Source organism: Martes martes (genome assembly GCF_963455335.1).
Source record: "Martes martes genome assembly, chromosome: 17".
Taxonomy (NCBI): domain Eukaryota; kingdom Metazoa; phylum Chordata; class Mammalia; order Carnivora; family Mustelidae; genus Martes; species Martes martes.
In genome coordinates this window covers 46,556,389-46,572,654 of record NC_137905.1, presented here as the reverse complement: position 1 = coordinate 46,572,654, position 16,266 = coordinate 46,556,389, and the positions used below count along the sequence as shown (strand labels likewise).

Genomic DNA, 16,266 nt, shown 5'->3' with positions numbered 1-16,266 from the left:
TTCCAAGTACTCCCTGCGAGGCTAGATTTATTTATTGAGCACCTCGTGCCCTGTTCCAAATGCCTTATATTGATTAACTAATGTACTCACCGTAACAAAACTCTGAGATACAGTGTCATCGGAGATAACATTTACTTTAAAGTTGAGGAAGCCAGAGCCCAGAGAGGTTAAGGGGATAGTTCCCGCCCACCAGGAGCCTACTTTCTGGGGAGGAGACAGATGCGGGAAGTGACGCTAAGAAAGGAAAGCAGGATAGAGTGAGAGATGGTTTAGGGGAAGAGGGAAGGCTCCTTGGAGGAGGCAGCATCTGGGACTTGAAGAAAGTCAAGAAGGCAGTCTGGGGGAGCCCTGGGGAAGAGTGTTCCGGGTAGGAAGACCTAGGCACAGCCTGGCCATGAGGATGAAGTTGGAGTGAGTGACACAGAGAAAAGGCCAATGTGGTTGGAAGGGAGGGACAAGGGGACTGGGAGCTGACTCAGTTGATTAAGGCTCATGGGCCAGAGAGTAATGGTATTTCCCCTGCCAGGTATGGCTGTAGGAGCTCGCCGAATTCTCCCCGCAGCCCAGCAGAGCAGGGGTTGGCAAATTACCGCCCACAGGCCAATTCTGGCCCGCTGCCTGTGTCTGTAAAATAAAGTTTTATTGGAGCACAGCCGCCACGCTCATTCCTTTGGGGATCACCTGGGGCTGTTTTGGTGCTACAAAGGGCATAGCTGAGTAGAAACTATAATGCAGAGTCACAAATAGTTACTATCTAGCCCTTTATAGAAACAGTTGGCCAGCTCCTGCTATAGAGATCCTTTGTTTCCCCCCTTTACAGATGGGAAGACCGAGGCACAGAGAGGTTTAGTTACTTCAGTTAAGGTCACACAGCTACCACATGGCAGAGCTGGGATTGAAGCCCAGTCAGCTAGAGTTGAGGATCTAGGCCCATAACCTCGGCACGGGCACTGCTTCCCCGTCCACACTGGGCCTGTGGGAGTCTGTGGGAACTTGTGCTCTGAGGGCAGGGCGATGGGAGCCCTGTCAGGGTTTGGAGCAGAAGAGGAGTGTGAGTCGACTTCAGTGCTCAGAGGGTCCCTCTGGCTGATGGTTGAGTACACTGAACGGGGGTGAGGGGAGCTGCAGGGAGACCATTTGTCCAAGTGAGCAATGCTAGGGGCTTGAGCCAGAGTAGCTCCCCGTTGGCTGCCCTCTTTCTTCCCATCTGCTCTGGTCTTGCCCATGAACTCTCCCCTGCTTCCTCCTTCTCGGCCCCTCCTGTTTCCCCTCTTCGTCCCAGGTTTTGGTCCCCTCTATCCCCCTATGCTCTCTTGCCCTTCCCAAGGCTGGGCCCTGACCTGCTCCTGGCCCAGGGATGGCTCTAGGTGGGGTCACTGTGTAAGGACATGCTGCCATTTTCACCGGCCTCCTTTGTGCAGACTCGCAGGCGCACGGTGACACAGACTGTTGTCCCTGCAGCCCCATGAAAACGCGGCACAGCTACACACAGCTATACACATGTTCACACTCATGACAGAGGTTCAAATATGGACCACGTTGCACAGTCTCGCAGACACGTTCACCTTTCAGAGCCACAGTGGCTACATAGAAACTTGCCACACTAGTCACAGTCCACACGTGCCGCCGCATTACCCATGCACAGCCTGGCCTCAGAGCTTCACCTGGACGTGGCAGAACACAGTCACACAAACACGGCCAGGTACAGATTTTGAGAGGGTGCCCCTCACAGACACACTCCTCCCAGGCTCAGAGCCCCATCAGGAAGTAACACAGAGACTCCTGCCGGGACCCATCAACAGTCACACAAACAGCCTCCGTGGGGACATGCTCACAAACAGGCACAGCGCACGCACACACAACCGGACACGTCCCAGTTCCACCCAGACACACACCACACGTGGAGACACACGTCACGATCGCGCAGACTGTGGGCCGGCCATGCCCACTCAGTCTGACATCTCGCGGCCCCACACGCTGAGGCCTGGGGAGTCCCAAGAGGCCCCACAGACAGCAGCTGGCCCCGTCATACCCAGACACGCTGTCACACCCCGGGTCCCAGACGGAGCCGTCCCACACACCCAGACACACCCCCAGGGTCGGGGCCCTCACACGCCCAGCCCGTGCCTCGGCCTGAGGACAAGTCCTGGCCGCACACCCGGGTTGCACACCCCGTGGTCGCCCTTGCCACGCCCTCGTGACACACCCCGCCCACCTGCCCGCCTGGCTGAGTTGGCGCAGAGGCCGCCCAGGAAGGGAAACTTGCGGGCTCAGCACCTTCCTGGACTGCCTGCAGGCGGCCCCTGCCCTGCTACCCAGCACCCCCAGCCCCGCAGGGTGGGGCGGGTGGGGGGCGGAGGGGTTCTGGCCCTGGCGCAGCAACCAGCGCTGGGGCAGGACCCTGGGGTTCAGGGAGACCCGCTCCCCTCCCCCACTCCTGCGGGCTGCCCCGGGAGGGGAGGGAAGTCGTGGGGGGAGCCTGGGTTCCGGCTGGAGCCCCAGCTTCCCGTCCAGCCCCCACGGGGCAGGAAGCAGGGCTAGGGAGGCCAGCTCAGGCCTTCCTGCCCCCTCCCCCCAGAGAGGCCTGGGAGCTGGGTCAGCTGGAAGGAGTGGGGAGAGCAAGGGAGGGGGAGGGGGGATGAGAGAGAAAGCTCCTTCTGCCCTCAACCTCATGATAGGTGTCTTTTATGTTTCTTATGTAAAGTTGAACAGGTTCAGGACACGTGTGTGCGCGCGCGCATACGCACGCGCAGGCTTTGTGCAGTGAATTTTGTGTGTCCAGCATGAGGGGTTTCTAACACACCAGCGGGTGCCCGCCGGCTGTGCTGAGTGTGGACAGGTTCTGTCCAAGTGTGTGCCCCTGGCACGTGTCCCTGCGGTGTGTCTGACTCTGCTGCGTATGGGTCCGAGTTCTGTGTTTCTGTCTAGAAGCTGGTGTGCTCTGTGGGCTCTGCGACATGAGTCTGTGTGTAGGAGTGGGTCGTACCCCTGGGACGCATGGTGTGTCTGATTATTTTCTCAGCCTCTTTGCTACTGTTCTCTGTGTAAATTGGTGCCTTCTTCGGTAAGCGTGACTCGAAGTGTGGATGTTTTCTGTGCATGTCTGTGTGTCTGTGAGGGAGGTGTGTTTCTGGGAGCTGTTGTGCTCTGTTTGCTAGCTGAGCTGTGTTTTCAGTGCGTGGCGGAGGGCAGTTCCTGGGGTTCCTGTGTCTGTGGGCGACTTGTTTCTGGGGAAGGCTTGTGAGTGGTGTGTGCCTTGCTGGTATTCTGAGCACGTTGTGCCTGTGGGGTGTGTCTGAAACACGCTTGCTGTCATCCTCCTCGTGTGTTTGTGTGTGTGTCCATTCAGAGACTGGTGTCTTCAGTTCTAGGAGCAGATGGTGTTTGCATTTTTGTCTCCCCACATGTGGGCTGGTGACTTCGGTGTGTGAGCTGTTGTGTGGGTCTTTTTGGCATCACGAGATCTTCGAGGTGTTTTGAGTTTTCAGCCGGGTGGCAGTGTGTCCTGCAGGTCTGCGTTTTGTGCTGGTGTTTCCAGGGCAGGAGGGGCATGGTGTGTCCCCAGGGAAGCCACCGGCATCCCAAGCGACACGCCCAGTGGCCTCTGTGTTGAGTGGAGGCTGCGTCTGCGGTGTGTCCCCTTGCCGGCTGGTGCCACGCTGGCTCAGGGCTGGCTGTGGCGGGCGGGCAGGGCAGGGGCTGTGGTGGGCACTGGACCTGCGCCCGGACCTCAGTATAAATATCCCAGCTGCCGGTGGCTGTGTTTACTCGGCCCCAGCCCGGGGGCGGTGGCGGCGGCTCGGCAGGTCCTGGGGGCGGGGGTGACCAGGCCACAGCACAGACACTTCCTTCTGGCCAGACAGGCCACAGCCTCAATGCCCCTTCCCGCCCCCTTTCTGGATGGGACTGTAGCAGCGACCCCTCCTCCTGGGCTCTCAGGGGCCACCAGTGACCCTCTGACCTGGACGTCCTCACTGGGCTTCCCAGGGTCTGGGAGACAGAGAAGAGGGGCTAGCCAATGGGATGAGGGGCGGGCCAGGGGCCGCAGGGAGGGAGTTGGGGTGGAGACTCCAGGAGGAAGGCACAGGAATGTTCACTACTGCTCAGAGACCCGGTGTGTTGGGATGGGCAGGAGGCAAGCCAGAGGGGTGGCTGAGTTCCTGGGCAGGACTGCCCGGGGGAAGAACGGAGGGCTGAGAAGGGAGGTGGGAAGTGATGGAAGATTCAGGCAGCTAGAGGCACAGAGGCACAAGAGGCAAAGCAGAGGAGGGAGAGAGGGAGAGGGACAGGAGATGCAGGGGGGTCAGATGGGGTGCGGGTGGCAGCCAGCAGGGCCCGTCAGGAGGAGAGACGGGGTGGGGGCCGGATGCCCACAGAGGGGCTCTCCCCCAGCGGGCCCTCCCTCCCTGACTCAGCCTCTCCGTCAGCCCTGACCCGCCTTGGGCCAGGCACCCCCCTCCCCCAGGGCACCTCCAGGTCGCAGCCGCGGGGGCTGTGTCGGGGGTGTGTCTCCCGCAGTCCCTCTTGACTGGCCCCACCTCTGTCTCCGCGAAGACGCTCCTGTCTCCGCCATCTGACTAACCCTAATTCTGACTCAGCTGCTGCTGTCTCTCATCACTTTATTATGTAACAAATCTACGTCCGGCAAAGTATATCACAAACAACATTGACGATCCAGTGGCAGCCCGACGAGAGCGGCGCACAGTACGCAGGGGGGGTCCCTGCCTTGGAAGAGCTCTCCAGGCCTGCGGGGGTACGCACGGATCCGGCGCGAACACCGTTCATCCCCCGGCTCTCTGAGGGCACGGTCCTGGGATTCCCTGGGAGCCAGGGCAGCAGGAGTGATGGTTCTGGTCCGGGCGCCGACTTCCATGCCCCCGACACAGTTCTAAGCCCATGTGCAGGGAGAGGCTCCCTGCGGAGCTTAGCTGCTGGTATCACCCTTGACAGCCGCCTTTTCCTCGGTCTTCCTGAGGAAGTCCGTGCATCTGTCTGCTCCGGGTGGCCCTGACCTGATGGCTGACATGCAGCCCAGGAGGACGGTCTGCAGGACCTGTGAGGTTCTAGACCTGGGTTTCATTTTCACTGGCCGTGCGGCCTGGAGCAACTCATGTCTTCCTTCTGGCCTCCCCTGACTCACCTACGGAGTGGAGGCAAGTCCCCAGTTCCCAGGGTTGTCTGGAGGATTCCGTGTGGCACCAGGCCCGGCAAAGGACAGGACTGCTCAGGAACCGGAAGCTCCCATATTGAACAGTCTCTCGGTGTGAATGTCCCTCAGCCTCCAGGCCAGTTCTCACTTTCTGTGTCTGGCTCTAGTCCTGTCTGACCCAGAGGGCAGAGCTGAGGCCCAGGGGTCAAAAGCTGTGGCCCCAGGATCTCCCTCTTACTCTGGGCTGTGTGCCTGAGGAAGTGGTTTTGAGGGTCCTTCAGGCTTGGCTATGGTGGGGTGCCATCATTCTGTCTCCCAGGAGTGAGGGGTCCCCAGGCCCCACTCTCTGACCCGTGGCCCACAGCCCTCCCCAAGCAGCTGAGCCCTTCTATGTATGCTTGTCTACTAGGGGAGCAGGAGCCGGGTGTGGGGGCATGGGAAGGCGGGACGCCTGGGTTCCCACAGGCCAGTGGCTGAGTCACCGGGAGGCCATCTGGCTCCCATTAGCCTGGGGCGGCAGGGGGCTCTGTGGGGCGGGCCCTGTGGCCAGCTGGGGGGCAGGGACGCTGGGGCAGGCTGTGTGTGGGATGACTCAGGACCCATGATAACAGCCTGTGCGTATTTGGGGAGTGTAAACAGGAGAGGGAGAAGGAGGCGGAAGAAGGGAAGGAAGGAACGTTGCGGCTGGGGAAAGAGAGGGGCCGGTGGGGCTGAGAGGGGAGAGCCCCCCTTCCCATGCCCACTCCTGCCACACCCAAGCCAGCAGGCCCATGGCCCTGGTGCTGCCCCTGCGCCCCCCTCCCAAGTCTGGGTCCTGAGGGAGAGGTGACAGCTGGTAGCCAGCCCAGCGAGGCCGCCTTCCTCGGCAGCAAGGCCGGTGGGGTGGGGGGATGACACAGAAACCAGAGAAAGAAAGGCTGAGGAGCAGACAGAGGGCCAGAGGTGGCATGGAGGCTGAGATGGGAGCGGACAGGTGGGAAAAACCAGAGGCCTGGAGGGGGGCTGAAGGAGATAGGTACGAACCAGGAGCAAGGAGGCATGAGCTGCGTCACCACAGAGGTGGAGAAATGGGCAGAGGCCAGGGTGAAGCCAGGGGCTCAGCTGGACCCCACTGGGCATTGATGTCCACTTGGCGGGCACCAGCTACAAAGGACCTGCTGGCCTCAGTCAAGGGGAGGTGTTCAGCCTGGGCCCTGTCGTGGGGACAAAGGCACAGGGACAGGGAAGAGGATGGAGAAAGGCAGAGGGGAAAGACGGTGAGGTGCAGAAAGAGGGAGAGGGATGCAGAAAGCAAGACAGAAAGGCAGGGAGAAAATGTGAGTGAGCCAGAGAGACAGCGAGAGACTGAGGTGGAGCTGGGCGGGGGGCAAGGTAGGGAACCCCGCACGCAGAGGGAGCAGGGAGTTGGTGGGGATGGCACCAGAGCCAGCGAGGCTGTCCCCTAGACGGAGTCACGGGCGGGGCGGGTGGCCACGGCCATCAGTCCCCATCCAGCTCTGGGCTGGGCGCATCCTCGGGCTCCTCCTCGTCAAAGTACCTCTCCTCCTCATCCCGTGCCACGATGTCCAGGTTGTCAAAGTCGGGGTTGTCGTCCACGGTGCTGCAGGGGGAGGGGGCTGTCAGGGGCTGGCTCTGTGGGCCCGGCCTCGCTGCTTCTCACCCTTCAGAGGAGCTGGGGCTCCCCAGGTCAGAGGCCACATGCTGGCAGCTGTCAGTGGGAGCTGCCCCCCCGGCGGAGAGGGCCAGGCGTGGAACCTCTCAGGGCTTCAGATAAAGGGCAACATTTTCCAAAGCAGAGATTTTACACAAAAACTTGATGGTTTCTCTCAAAAAGGTGGAAGATGTGGGGATGGGAGGACTCTCATTCCCCACAGAGTAGTTCTCAAACAGGAAGATCCTGGCCCTCAGGGGACATGTGGGGACAACTGGAGATGTTTTGGGTGTCTCAAGTGGGGTCTCCTACTGGCACCGAGTGGCTCGACACCAGGGACGCCTCTACTACCACGCATAGGCTGACGCTCCACACAAAGAACCATCGGGCCCGAAACATCAGCAGTGCCAAGAAGTGTCTGCCCTGAGGTGACAAGTGATCCTAAACTGTCGGGAGGACACTTGCAACTGGTGTTCCCCCTGCTGGGAACACTCTGAGCCCAGATATTCATGCTGTCCACCGCCCCCCCACCCCCCCACTGCACATCTTTGCTGAGATGTCACCTGCTCAAGAGCCTTCCCTGGCCACCTCGTCCCAATCCACCCACCCCTAGACTCTGTCTTAATTTTATGGCCTGTCAGCACCAGATGCTACATACTTCTTTTGCTTCCTCATTAGAGTGGGACTCCCGTCAGGGCAGGGAACCCTTTCATTGGCTTTGGTCACTGCTTTGTCCCCAGAGTCTGGACACAGCAGGTACCCGGGACATGGTGGCTGAATACAGAGGAGGGACCCACTGGCCCCGCTGCCCAGCAGCTGCCCTCCAGCGGGGATGGGCTTTGGTCCCTCTGCAACCCTAATCCTCACGCTAGGCCCAATTTCCTCATGGGCACCTGGCTTTCTGAGGACTCCCCACAGCCCAGGGACTCTGTACCCTGCTTTGAAAGGTGCAAAGCCAGCTGGAAGGTGGATAGCCAGACTCGCCTCCAGAGCCGGGGGGCCCTAGCTCAGGCCGGTGGTGCCCCCCACTCAACTGGTGAGGGTTGGTTGGTTCGTGTGTCGCTGGGGCTGGGGCTGAAGCCAGGCCAGACTGCCTTGGCCTTTTATCTCTGATTCCGATACTTCATTCTTCTGTGTTCTTGCCTTCCCAGAGCAGTGGCTGTGTCTCGCCCCGGGGTAACGGTGGGGATGGCAAGCAGACTGCTGCGCGGCCACCACAGGCCCCTCCATGCTAGGCATCAACCCTGCCAGTGGTTACCTACTGCAGCGAGGAGGTGTGGGGGCGTGAGGAAGAAGCTGGCGTGCCTGGGGAAACCTGGAGGGCTTGGGGCGGTGGCATCCTACCAGGCCACCACCACTCACCCGAATAGAAATTTTTTTTTTTTTTTTTTTTTTTTTTTGAGCGCCGACCATCAGCTCTGCTCAGTCCCTTCTTCAGGTGAGGGGACTGATACTCAGAGATGGACAAAGCTAGTCCAAGGACACACACTCATCTCGGGTTCTTCTGAGACCCTTATGCCAAGGGCCATGGGGTGCTGGGCTGGGGGGTGGGGTGGGGCCAGGGTCACCTGTAGTCAAAGTCCCCGTCCTTGCCGTCCAGGAAGCGTTGGTGCATCCGGCTGGTGAACTCTTCCCGCAGGATCAGCCTCTCTTCTGAGTCGGGTACCCAGGACTCCGAGTCTTTGCTGGGGCTCTGGTCTGTAGGGGCGGACACCACAGCGGGGTCGGGGAGGTAGGTGTGAGTAGTAGGGCTGAACACACGGCCACAGAGAGCTGCCTCCTCTGTGCTGGTGGCACTGCGAACACAGTGGTGACCAAGACAACCCTGGTCCTGCCCTCTGGGCCACATGCCAAACACGCAATGACAATACAGTGCTCTGGAGGTTGGAGAACAGGGTCAGGAGCTGATACCTGGAGGGTGGCGAAGGGAAGGCATTCTTGGCAGAGAATGGCATGAGCAGGGGCCTGCAGGAAGCGACTGCTGCATGCCTTTGAGGAGTGGGGGACAGAGATGCTAGAAGGACTGGGAAGAGCCTGGGCACTCAGGGCAGGCAGGGGAGGGATGTGAGGTCTGCTCTTATAGGTCGGGGGCCCAGGCTGGGAGCCCCCTGGTACCGGCCCTCACCTTCCTCATCACCGTCCTCCTCCTCTTCCTCCTCCTCCAGGCAGGCCTCCTCCTCCTCCTGCTGCTGGAGCAGCCGCTGCTGCAGCTCCCGCTCCTGGTAGGACTGGAGCAGGAGGTCAGAGAGCGGGCAGGCAGGGGTGCCAAGGGCTCCGGGCTTGGGCGGCTGGTGGGCCGGGGCGCGGGCATTGAGCTCCTCCTGGGTTAGGTACTGCCCAATGTACTGCTCGTACAGCAGCGGGGCCCGGAACCGCATCTGCTCGTCACTGAAGTACTCACCGCCTGCATGGAGACAGGGCGCGCCCGAGCTCAGGGGTCTGGGTGTGGGCTGAGCCTGTCTGGGCAGATGCATGTCCACAACCATGCTTGTAGGAAGCCATGCACGTACAAGGGCAAGCGTGGCATGCACACTGAGGCAGGTGGGAAAGCACGCAGGGACCTGAGGTCATGTGGCCGCGAGTATACACGCGTGCATCTGAGCATGTGTGGGTCATCAGCCCCGGATCTGTACATGGGCTCCTCTGTGTGTGCACACTCAGCCTTGGCCACCCTGGCCCCGCCTATTGCCGTGCCTGGTTACACAGGTGTGCACACCCTCCTGCGTGTGTGTCTAGGTGTGTCTCCGAGTCAGCGTGCAGGAGGCCAAAGGCAGGGGTCCTGCACACCAGAGCCAGGATGCAGATGACGTGTGGCTGTCTGTGTACACTGCTGCATGTGCCAATCGGGGGACCCCTGGTAGCCTTCCAGACCCCACATCTCGCCTCTCCCCAGAGTGCTCTCCCCTGCAGCCATCCCTCGGGTGGGCTTGGCTTCCCCACCGCCCCCTTCCCGTCTCCCCCAGCTGCCTGTTCCTGCAGGTTGCTCTGTCCCTCGGAAAATCATTAAGCCTGCCCAGTCCCTCCCACACACTGGCCCCAGCCCCGCCATCAGAGCCCAGGGTGAGAATCTGCCCCAAATCCCGGCCTCTGCAGCACTGGAGTCTGTGGCCATCCCTGTCCTGCCCCCTCTCTTACCCATCTCTCTGTTTCCGGCATTTCCCACCATATTCTGTTTCTCTCCCTGTTTCCCTGGTTCTGTTTCTATCGCTCTGCCTCCCCCACCTGTCCCTCCTGGGTTCCGTATCTGTCACCTCACCCCATTCATTCATCCCTCCTCCCTCCCATCTCCTTTACTCCCTGTCGCTGCGCCCCACCCTCTCCAGCTCCCTGGCTCTAGGGCCTACATCTTCACGGTAACCAGAATCTTCACTCCCTCTCTGCCTCATTTGCTCTCATCTTTCCACTTTAGTTCTGGTGTCTTTGGTCACAAAGATGCTTGTAATTATACTGTGGTCAAGAAGGTATTGTGCCTTCCACAGGCGTGCCTTGTTTCAGAGGGCCTTTGTGTCCCCAGGGTCAGAGAGAGACTCCCCTGGGTTTCCTCAGTGCTTCTGTGTATGGTGTGAGAAAGGGAATCTCGTTTTCCTGAGGGGTAACCACTGACCACAGGGCTGGGTTCTGTGTCTGTGGCCCACTGACCTGAAATGGCACTTGTGTCATCTACTGAATTCTGACTCTTCTCACTGCCGGTCCCATTCTCTTCCCTGGATTCCTGTCTGTCTCTACCCATCTGGCCTCATGGCTTCACATTTGTTTCAACCTCCCTGTGTCCCTGTCTCAAAACTCATCTCAAGACCTCTGTCCATGTCTCCACTCTCGCGTCCTAGTTTCTTACTTCCTTTGCCTCAGTCTCCCTGCCCACCCAGCCCTCCTGTCCCCACACCTTGGATGAGCTCACGTAGGGCAGCGTAGCGCCGGTTACGCAGGCGGGTACGCAGGGTGCGGGGTCGGGCACTGCCCTGCCGGGCCACCTCGGCACAGTAGAAGTCTGCACGATGGTCGCCGCGCAAGTGGCCAAAGCAGGCCAGGTGCTCCTCGCGGAGGCCCGTGCGAAAGCGCTCCAGGAACACCAGCGGCTTCTCATGGTATAGCTGGCCCAGGATGGCCACCTTCTCCCGCTCGGTGAGGTCAGGCTCGCCCTGCTGCTGGCTGCACACTGGTAGGCGGCTGGCGGCCACAGCACGCAGCATGGCACTCACCGCCGCGTTCTCAGGCCCAGGGGGGTCATCATCCCGGGCCCCTGATGGTCCCTCTGTGGCTTCCACCTTGTCCTGGGGTCTGGGTGGGACCACTGTCCAGCTTGGCTCTCCCCAGTGCCCAGAACCGGGCTGTGTGCAGCCTGTGGGGGGAGGAGAGATGTGTCAGTCCTGGGATGGGAGTGCGAAGGAGGTGGAGTGGGTGGAAAAGACTCGTCTTACATTTACTGAGCAACTACTATGTCCTGGGCACTGTTCTAGGTCCCAAAGATACCAGACTAAGCACAAAGTTGACATTTTAGTGGGGGACACAGACCATGAAAAACACAATTATTGAAAACGTACAATGTGTTAGCAAACGTACAGTCTGTTGGGTGGTTCCAAGAGATATGTAGAAAAATGAAGAGGGAAGGAGGTGAGAATGGGGTCAGTGGGGGGCAGGCTGCAATTTCATTTCATTTATTTATTTGAGATAGAGCGGTGAGGGGCAGATGGGGAGGGAGACAGGGAGAAAGAATCTGAAGGAGACTCGGTGCAGAGCACGAACCAGACATGGGGTTTGATCCCATGATCGCAAGATCATGACATAAGCTGAAATCAAGAGTCACATGCTTAACTGACAGCCACTCAGGTGCCCCAGGCTGCAATTTTAAATGGGACAGAGAAGACCTTACCAAAAAAGTGACATTTTGGTAGAGACCTGAGGTAGTGAGGGACTGAGCCATGACATTTTTGGGGGAAGAGAGTTCTATGGAAAAGGGAATAGCCAGTGCAAAGGCCCTGAGGCAGGAGCATACTTGGTATATTTACTTGGTATATTGGTATATACTTGGTATATTCACTGACTCATATAATTCTTTGCCTTTTCATTTGTTCACAAAATCACTAACACATCCACTAAACTGTCCATTCCCTCTCTTTCTATCCTACTCATTCACACACTCACTCAGCCATTCTTCAACTCTAAATGTGTGCGAGGCCCTGGCTGGGCTGAGCTGAGGATCCACGGAAGCAAGCGAGCCAGCCCAACGCCTGCCCTCAGAGAATAGCTAGGGTGATGGGGGAGCCAGGACGGACAAAGTCAACACGGGAGGTAGTAACAGGCAAGCTGCGTGCCAGGCAAACCTTGTTGAGAGCTGTCTCTCAAAAGGTGTGGTAAGTGGAGCGAGGCTGAGCAGGCAGGAAATAAAAGAAGACAGAAAGTACAGGCAAGTCCTTTGGGCAGCTTGGCTGGGACAGGGAAGAGGGAGGGGTTGAGGGTTACAAGGGCAGTGGGTGTCAGAGAGGGTTGTAATCACTGAGACCAGAGAAGACTTGAGTTGGACCAGGGCAGGGGCTGTGCAGGAGGGCACAGGAAGGTGTGGTGGTTAGAAAGATGTTCAGGAGGCCGAGGAGACAAGCCATGGGGCTGAAGGGCTGGAAGACAAAGAATGGATCCAGTTCAGGTCTGGGGACTAGTCATATTGTCCTTGAGACAGTCATGGAAAGGGAGCAGATCTGGGGGTGGGGGGAGATGTTGAGGCCATTTTGGGACATGGAAAGTAGATTGGGCCCAGGGGACATCCACGGGGAGCATCTAAAAGACTCCAGGTCTGTGGGGCTGGAGACTTCTCGGGAGGAAAGCGTAGGGCTGGGGACAGAGCTACAGAGTCAGCACGGCCAAGACAGGAACCACAGCCGAAGGAAATGAGAGGTCATGAGGGCAAGGCGAGTGTGTGAAGGATGAGAAGAGTGGGCTAGGAAAGAGCCCCAACTGGATGGGGAGAAGCCATGCCTATGACAGAGGCCACAATACAAAATGGGCCGCTGAAAGACAGCCACGCTTTAATTCCTGGAGCCTGTGTGGTTGCTGATGGCCAAAAAATGGGTCTCTGCAGATGTGAAGTTAGGGATCTTGGGACAGGAGGATTATCTTAGATTGTCCAGGTGGGTCATGATGAGTGTCCATAAGAGAGAGCCCGAGGTGGGATGCCTGGGTGGCTCAGTTGGTTAAGCGGCTGCCTTCAGCTCAGGTCATGATCCCAGCAGCCTGGAATCGAGTCCCGCATCCGGCTCCTTGCTCGGCAGAGAGCCTGCTTCTCCCTCTGCCTGCCACTCTGCCTGTGCTCACTCGCTCTATCTCCCTCTCTCTGACAAACAAATAAAATCTTTAAAAAAAAAAAAAAGAGAGAGAGCCTGCCACTCTGCCTGTGCTCACTCGCTCTATCTCCCTCTCTCTGACAAACAAATAAAATCTTAAAAAAAAAAAAAGAGAGAGAGAGTCCGAGGGAGACTGGACATACACAGAAGAGAAGGCCACGGGAGTGATGTGGCCACAAGCCAAGAACGTCAGGAGCCACCAGAAGCTGGAAGGGCCTCTGAGGGAGCCTCCACGGTCTTGCTACCATCCTGATTTCAGCCTTGTGGTACCAATTTCAGACCTCTGGCGTTCAAAACTGTGAGAGAATAAATTTCTCTTGTTTTTTTTTTTTTTTTTTTTTTTAAAGATTTTATTTATTTATTTAACAGAGAGAGATCACAGTAGACAGGCAGGCAGAGAGAGAGAGAGAGAGAGGGAAGCAGGCTCCCTGCTGAGCAGAGAGCCCAATGCGGAACTCGATCCCAGGACCCTGAGTTCATGACCTGAGCCGAAGGCAGCGGCTTAACCCACTGAGCCACCCAGGCGCCCCAAATTTCTCTTGTTTTAAGCCCCCCAGTTTGTCATCTGCTGCAGCAGCCATAGAAAACTGACAGAGACTGAGTGGGAGGAGCCTGAGAGAAAGGAAGGGAAAGGGAAGAATGGTGTCACAGAAACCAAGGGGGGCACTGGGTGGGTCAGTAGGCTGAGCGTCCCACTCTTGGTTTCGGCTCAGGTCATGATCTCATGGCACTTGGAATGGAACCTGGAGCTGGGTTATGGACTCCTTTATCAATGGGGAGTCTGCTTGAAGATTCTCTCCCTCTGCCCCTCCCCCCACTCTCTCCTCCTTTCTCTCTAAAATAAATAAATCTTAAAAAAAAAAAAAGAAAAAGAGGGGCGCCTGGGTGGCTCAATGGGTTAAAGCCTCTGCCTTCGGCTCAGGTCATGATCCCAGGGTCCTGGGATCGAGCCCTGCATTGGACTCTCTGCTTGGCAGGGAGCCTGCTTCCTCCTCTCTCTCTGCCTGCTTCTCTGCCTAGTTGTGTTCTCTGTCTCTCAAATAAATAAATAAAATCTTAAAAAAAAAAAAAAAAGAAAAAGAATGAAGAAGGTAAGGGACAACTTTCAAGAAGGATGGAGGGGTCAACAGCATTGAATTCTCCAAATAGCCTAGTAAGAGAAAAGCTGAATGGGGTGACTCCATTTAACTACAGGGGGGAGGCCACTGGCAACCTTGATCAGAGCAGTTTCTGGAGGTAAAAGCCTGACTGCAAATGGGTGGGAGGTGAAGAAAGGGAGGCAGGTGGGCATGACAATTTGGAAAAGATACCTGGCATGGAACTGAGAGATAGATTTTTAGATTAAAACATTTTTTTAAATGGAAAATTTCCAACATGCACAGATTTAGAGAATAGGATGAAATCCCCACCCCACCCCATATACCACCATCTGGCTTCAACAATGATCAATTCTTGGCCAGTGACGTTTCAGCCAGCCTCCCAACCACACCTCACCCCTCCTGGGACGACTCTGAAGCAGCGGGATGAAATTTCAAGAGGAGCAAAACGACAGCGTTTTCGATACTGACGGGAAGGCATCGGGAGAAATGGAGAGACTGAAAATGCAAAGGAGAGAGATGGAGGGAGCACAGAAACGGATTAAGGACTCGAGGAGGCCGATGTCACTATGGCCTTTGGGGAATGGGGAATGAGAATGAAATGGGGGAGCTGTAAATCTGGACTAGGCAGAGTTTGCGTGGGACAGGAGGAAGGTCAGCCTTGGGCAAAGGAAGGGTCAGTGCCATGCAGCGGGGTAACTGAGAAGGAGGGTTGACTGACACTCAGATGGGACAGGAGGCAGGTTTCTGGTGACCTGAGAGTTAGCCTGGCACAGGGGAAAGGCTGGCCTGGAACTTGGAGGGGCTTAATTTCGGGCGAGGAGACGGGGTAAAGGACTGCAGCTCGCAACAAGAGAGGCATTAATCTGGACGAAGTGGCGAAGTGGGCTGGTAAACCCGAGGGCCGCTGTGTCCCCCTGTAAAGAGCCCTCCTGCGGGCCCACGGGGAATCATTTCCCAAAGACACCGCAGCCCCACCCTCCGCACGGCCTCCGCGCGGCCAGGACCTCACCTTCATCGGGTTCCCTGGCCGTCGCTGAGGTCGCCACGGCCTCCATCCTGATTCCTAATTAATTAGCCCCCGCGGTAGGCTCCGCACGCTGATCCCGGCCCCAAGCCCTCAGCGGCCACTTCCGGCTGGGTACACTCTGTGGGATCCCGTGCTCCGCCAAGCCCGAAACGACAGTTCCGGGATGAAGGCGGACCTTCCAATGCGCATGCGTGTCCTCCTCGGGTCCCGCCCACCCCCTCCGCCCCGCCCCCTCGCCGCCGCCGCCGCCGCCGCCGCCGCCGCGGCGTACGGAAAGGGCGTCGGAGTCAGAGGCTCTTCCATGCCCCCCACCCTGCCCCCATCTGACCTGCAAAGAAATTGAACTCTCAGGAGGATCCGAACCATTGTTCAACCTGTTCACTGCTGGGACTCAGAGCCTGGCATGCTTACCTCCGGGATGGATAGTTGAATGGTTGATGGGCACCGTCCAGAGCCTTTTGAGGGTTTGTGCTCTGGTTTAGACTCCAATCTATTCCCTTTTCCCTCACCACCTCAAAGAATATCTACTAAGCTTTGTTTCTTGCTTCTGTGATCAAAGCCAGTCCCCGGCTAGCATGAGATGGGTGGTGAGATAAGATAGAATTTCCCACTGTGTTCCAGGACCCGAAGAACCTGCAGATGTGGAGAGGGACAACCCTGGTACCGATCCGCTCTAGGTGATGGGTAGTGACTCACTCAGGTGTTACCAACAAAGTGGACCGACATATCACAAGTGACCACCCTGCGTGCCCTCAACTCTGATGGGGTTGTCTGTCCACCCCAGCCTAGAAGGTCAGGGAAGGTTTCCTTTTAGGAGAGGACACCCAAGCTAAGACCTAAAAGATGAGCGGGAATTAAAGAGGAAGGTTTCAGGCAGTAGGGCAAGGCAAAGACCCAGAGGGGAAGGCAGGCATGGATATTTCTGGCTACTGCAAGGACTTTGGTGTGGTCAGGGAATAAAAATGTTCTAACTTGGAAGGCCACTGTTGGGCTGCAAAGGATTT

The 16,266-nt window shown here is 57.7% G+C and overlaps 1 protein-coding gene across 1 annotated transcript; it reads right to left on the bottom strand.

Annotated features, from left to right (window-relative positions):
- Positions 1–4,602: 4,602 nt before the first annotated feature.
- Positions 4,603–15,402, bottom strand: CCDC97 (coiled-coil domain containing 97). The gene is made up of 5 exons (XM_080828740.1): positions 15,245–15,402; positions 10,684–11,139; positions 8,926–9,204; positions 8,369–8,498; positions 4,603–6,749 (listed from the first exon to the last, which is right to left on the bottom strand). Exons 1-5 carry the CDS (start codon positions 15,288–15,290, stop codon positions 6,629–6,631), a joined length of 1,032 nt encoding a protein of 343 aa, XP_080684866.1. The 5' UTR covers positions 15,291–15,402; the 3' UTR covers positions 4,603–6,628.
- Positions 15,403–16,266: the final 864 nt, after the last annotated feature.

Coding starts and splice junctions, on each gene's coding strand:
- CCDC97 (XM_080828740.1), bottom strand. CDS start 15,290: ATGGAGGCCGTGGCGACCTCAGCGACGGCCAGGGAACCCGATGAAG. Junction 11,140..15,244: donor GGCCAGGGAACCCGATGAAG/GTGAGGTCCTGG, acceptor CTCCCCCCACAG/GCTGCACACAGCCCGGTTCT. Junction 8,499..8,925: donor GGAGGACGGTGATGAGGAAG/GTGAGGGCCGGT, acceptor CCGCCCCTACAG/ACCAGAGCCCCAGCAAAGAC.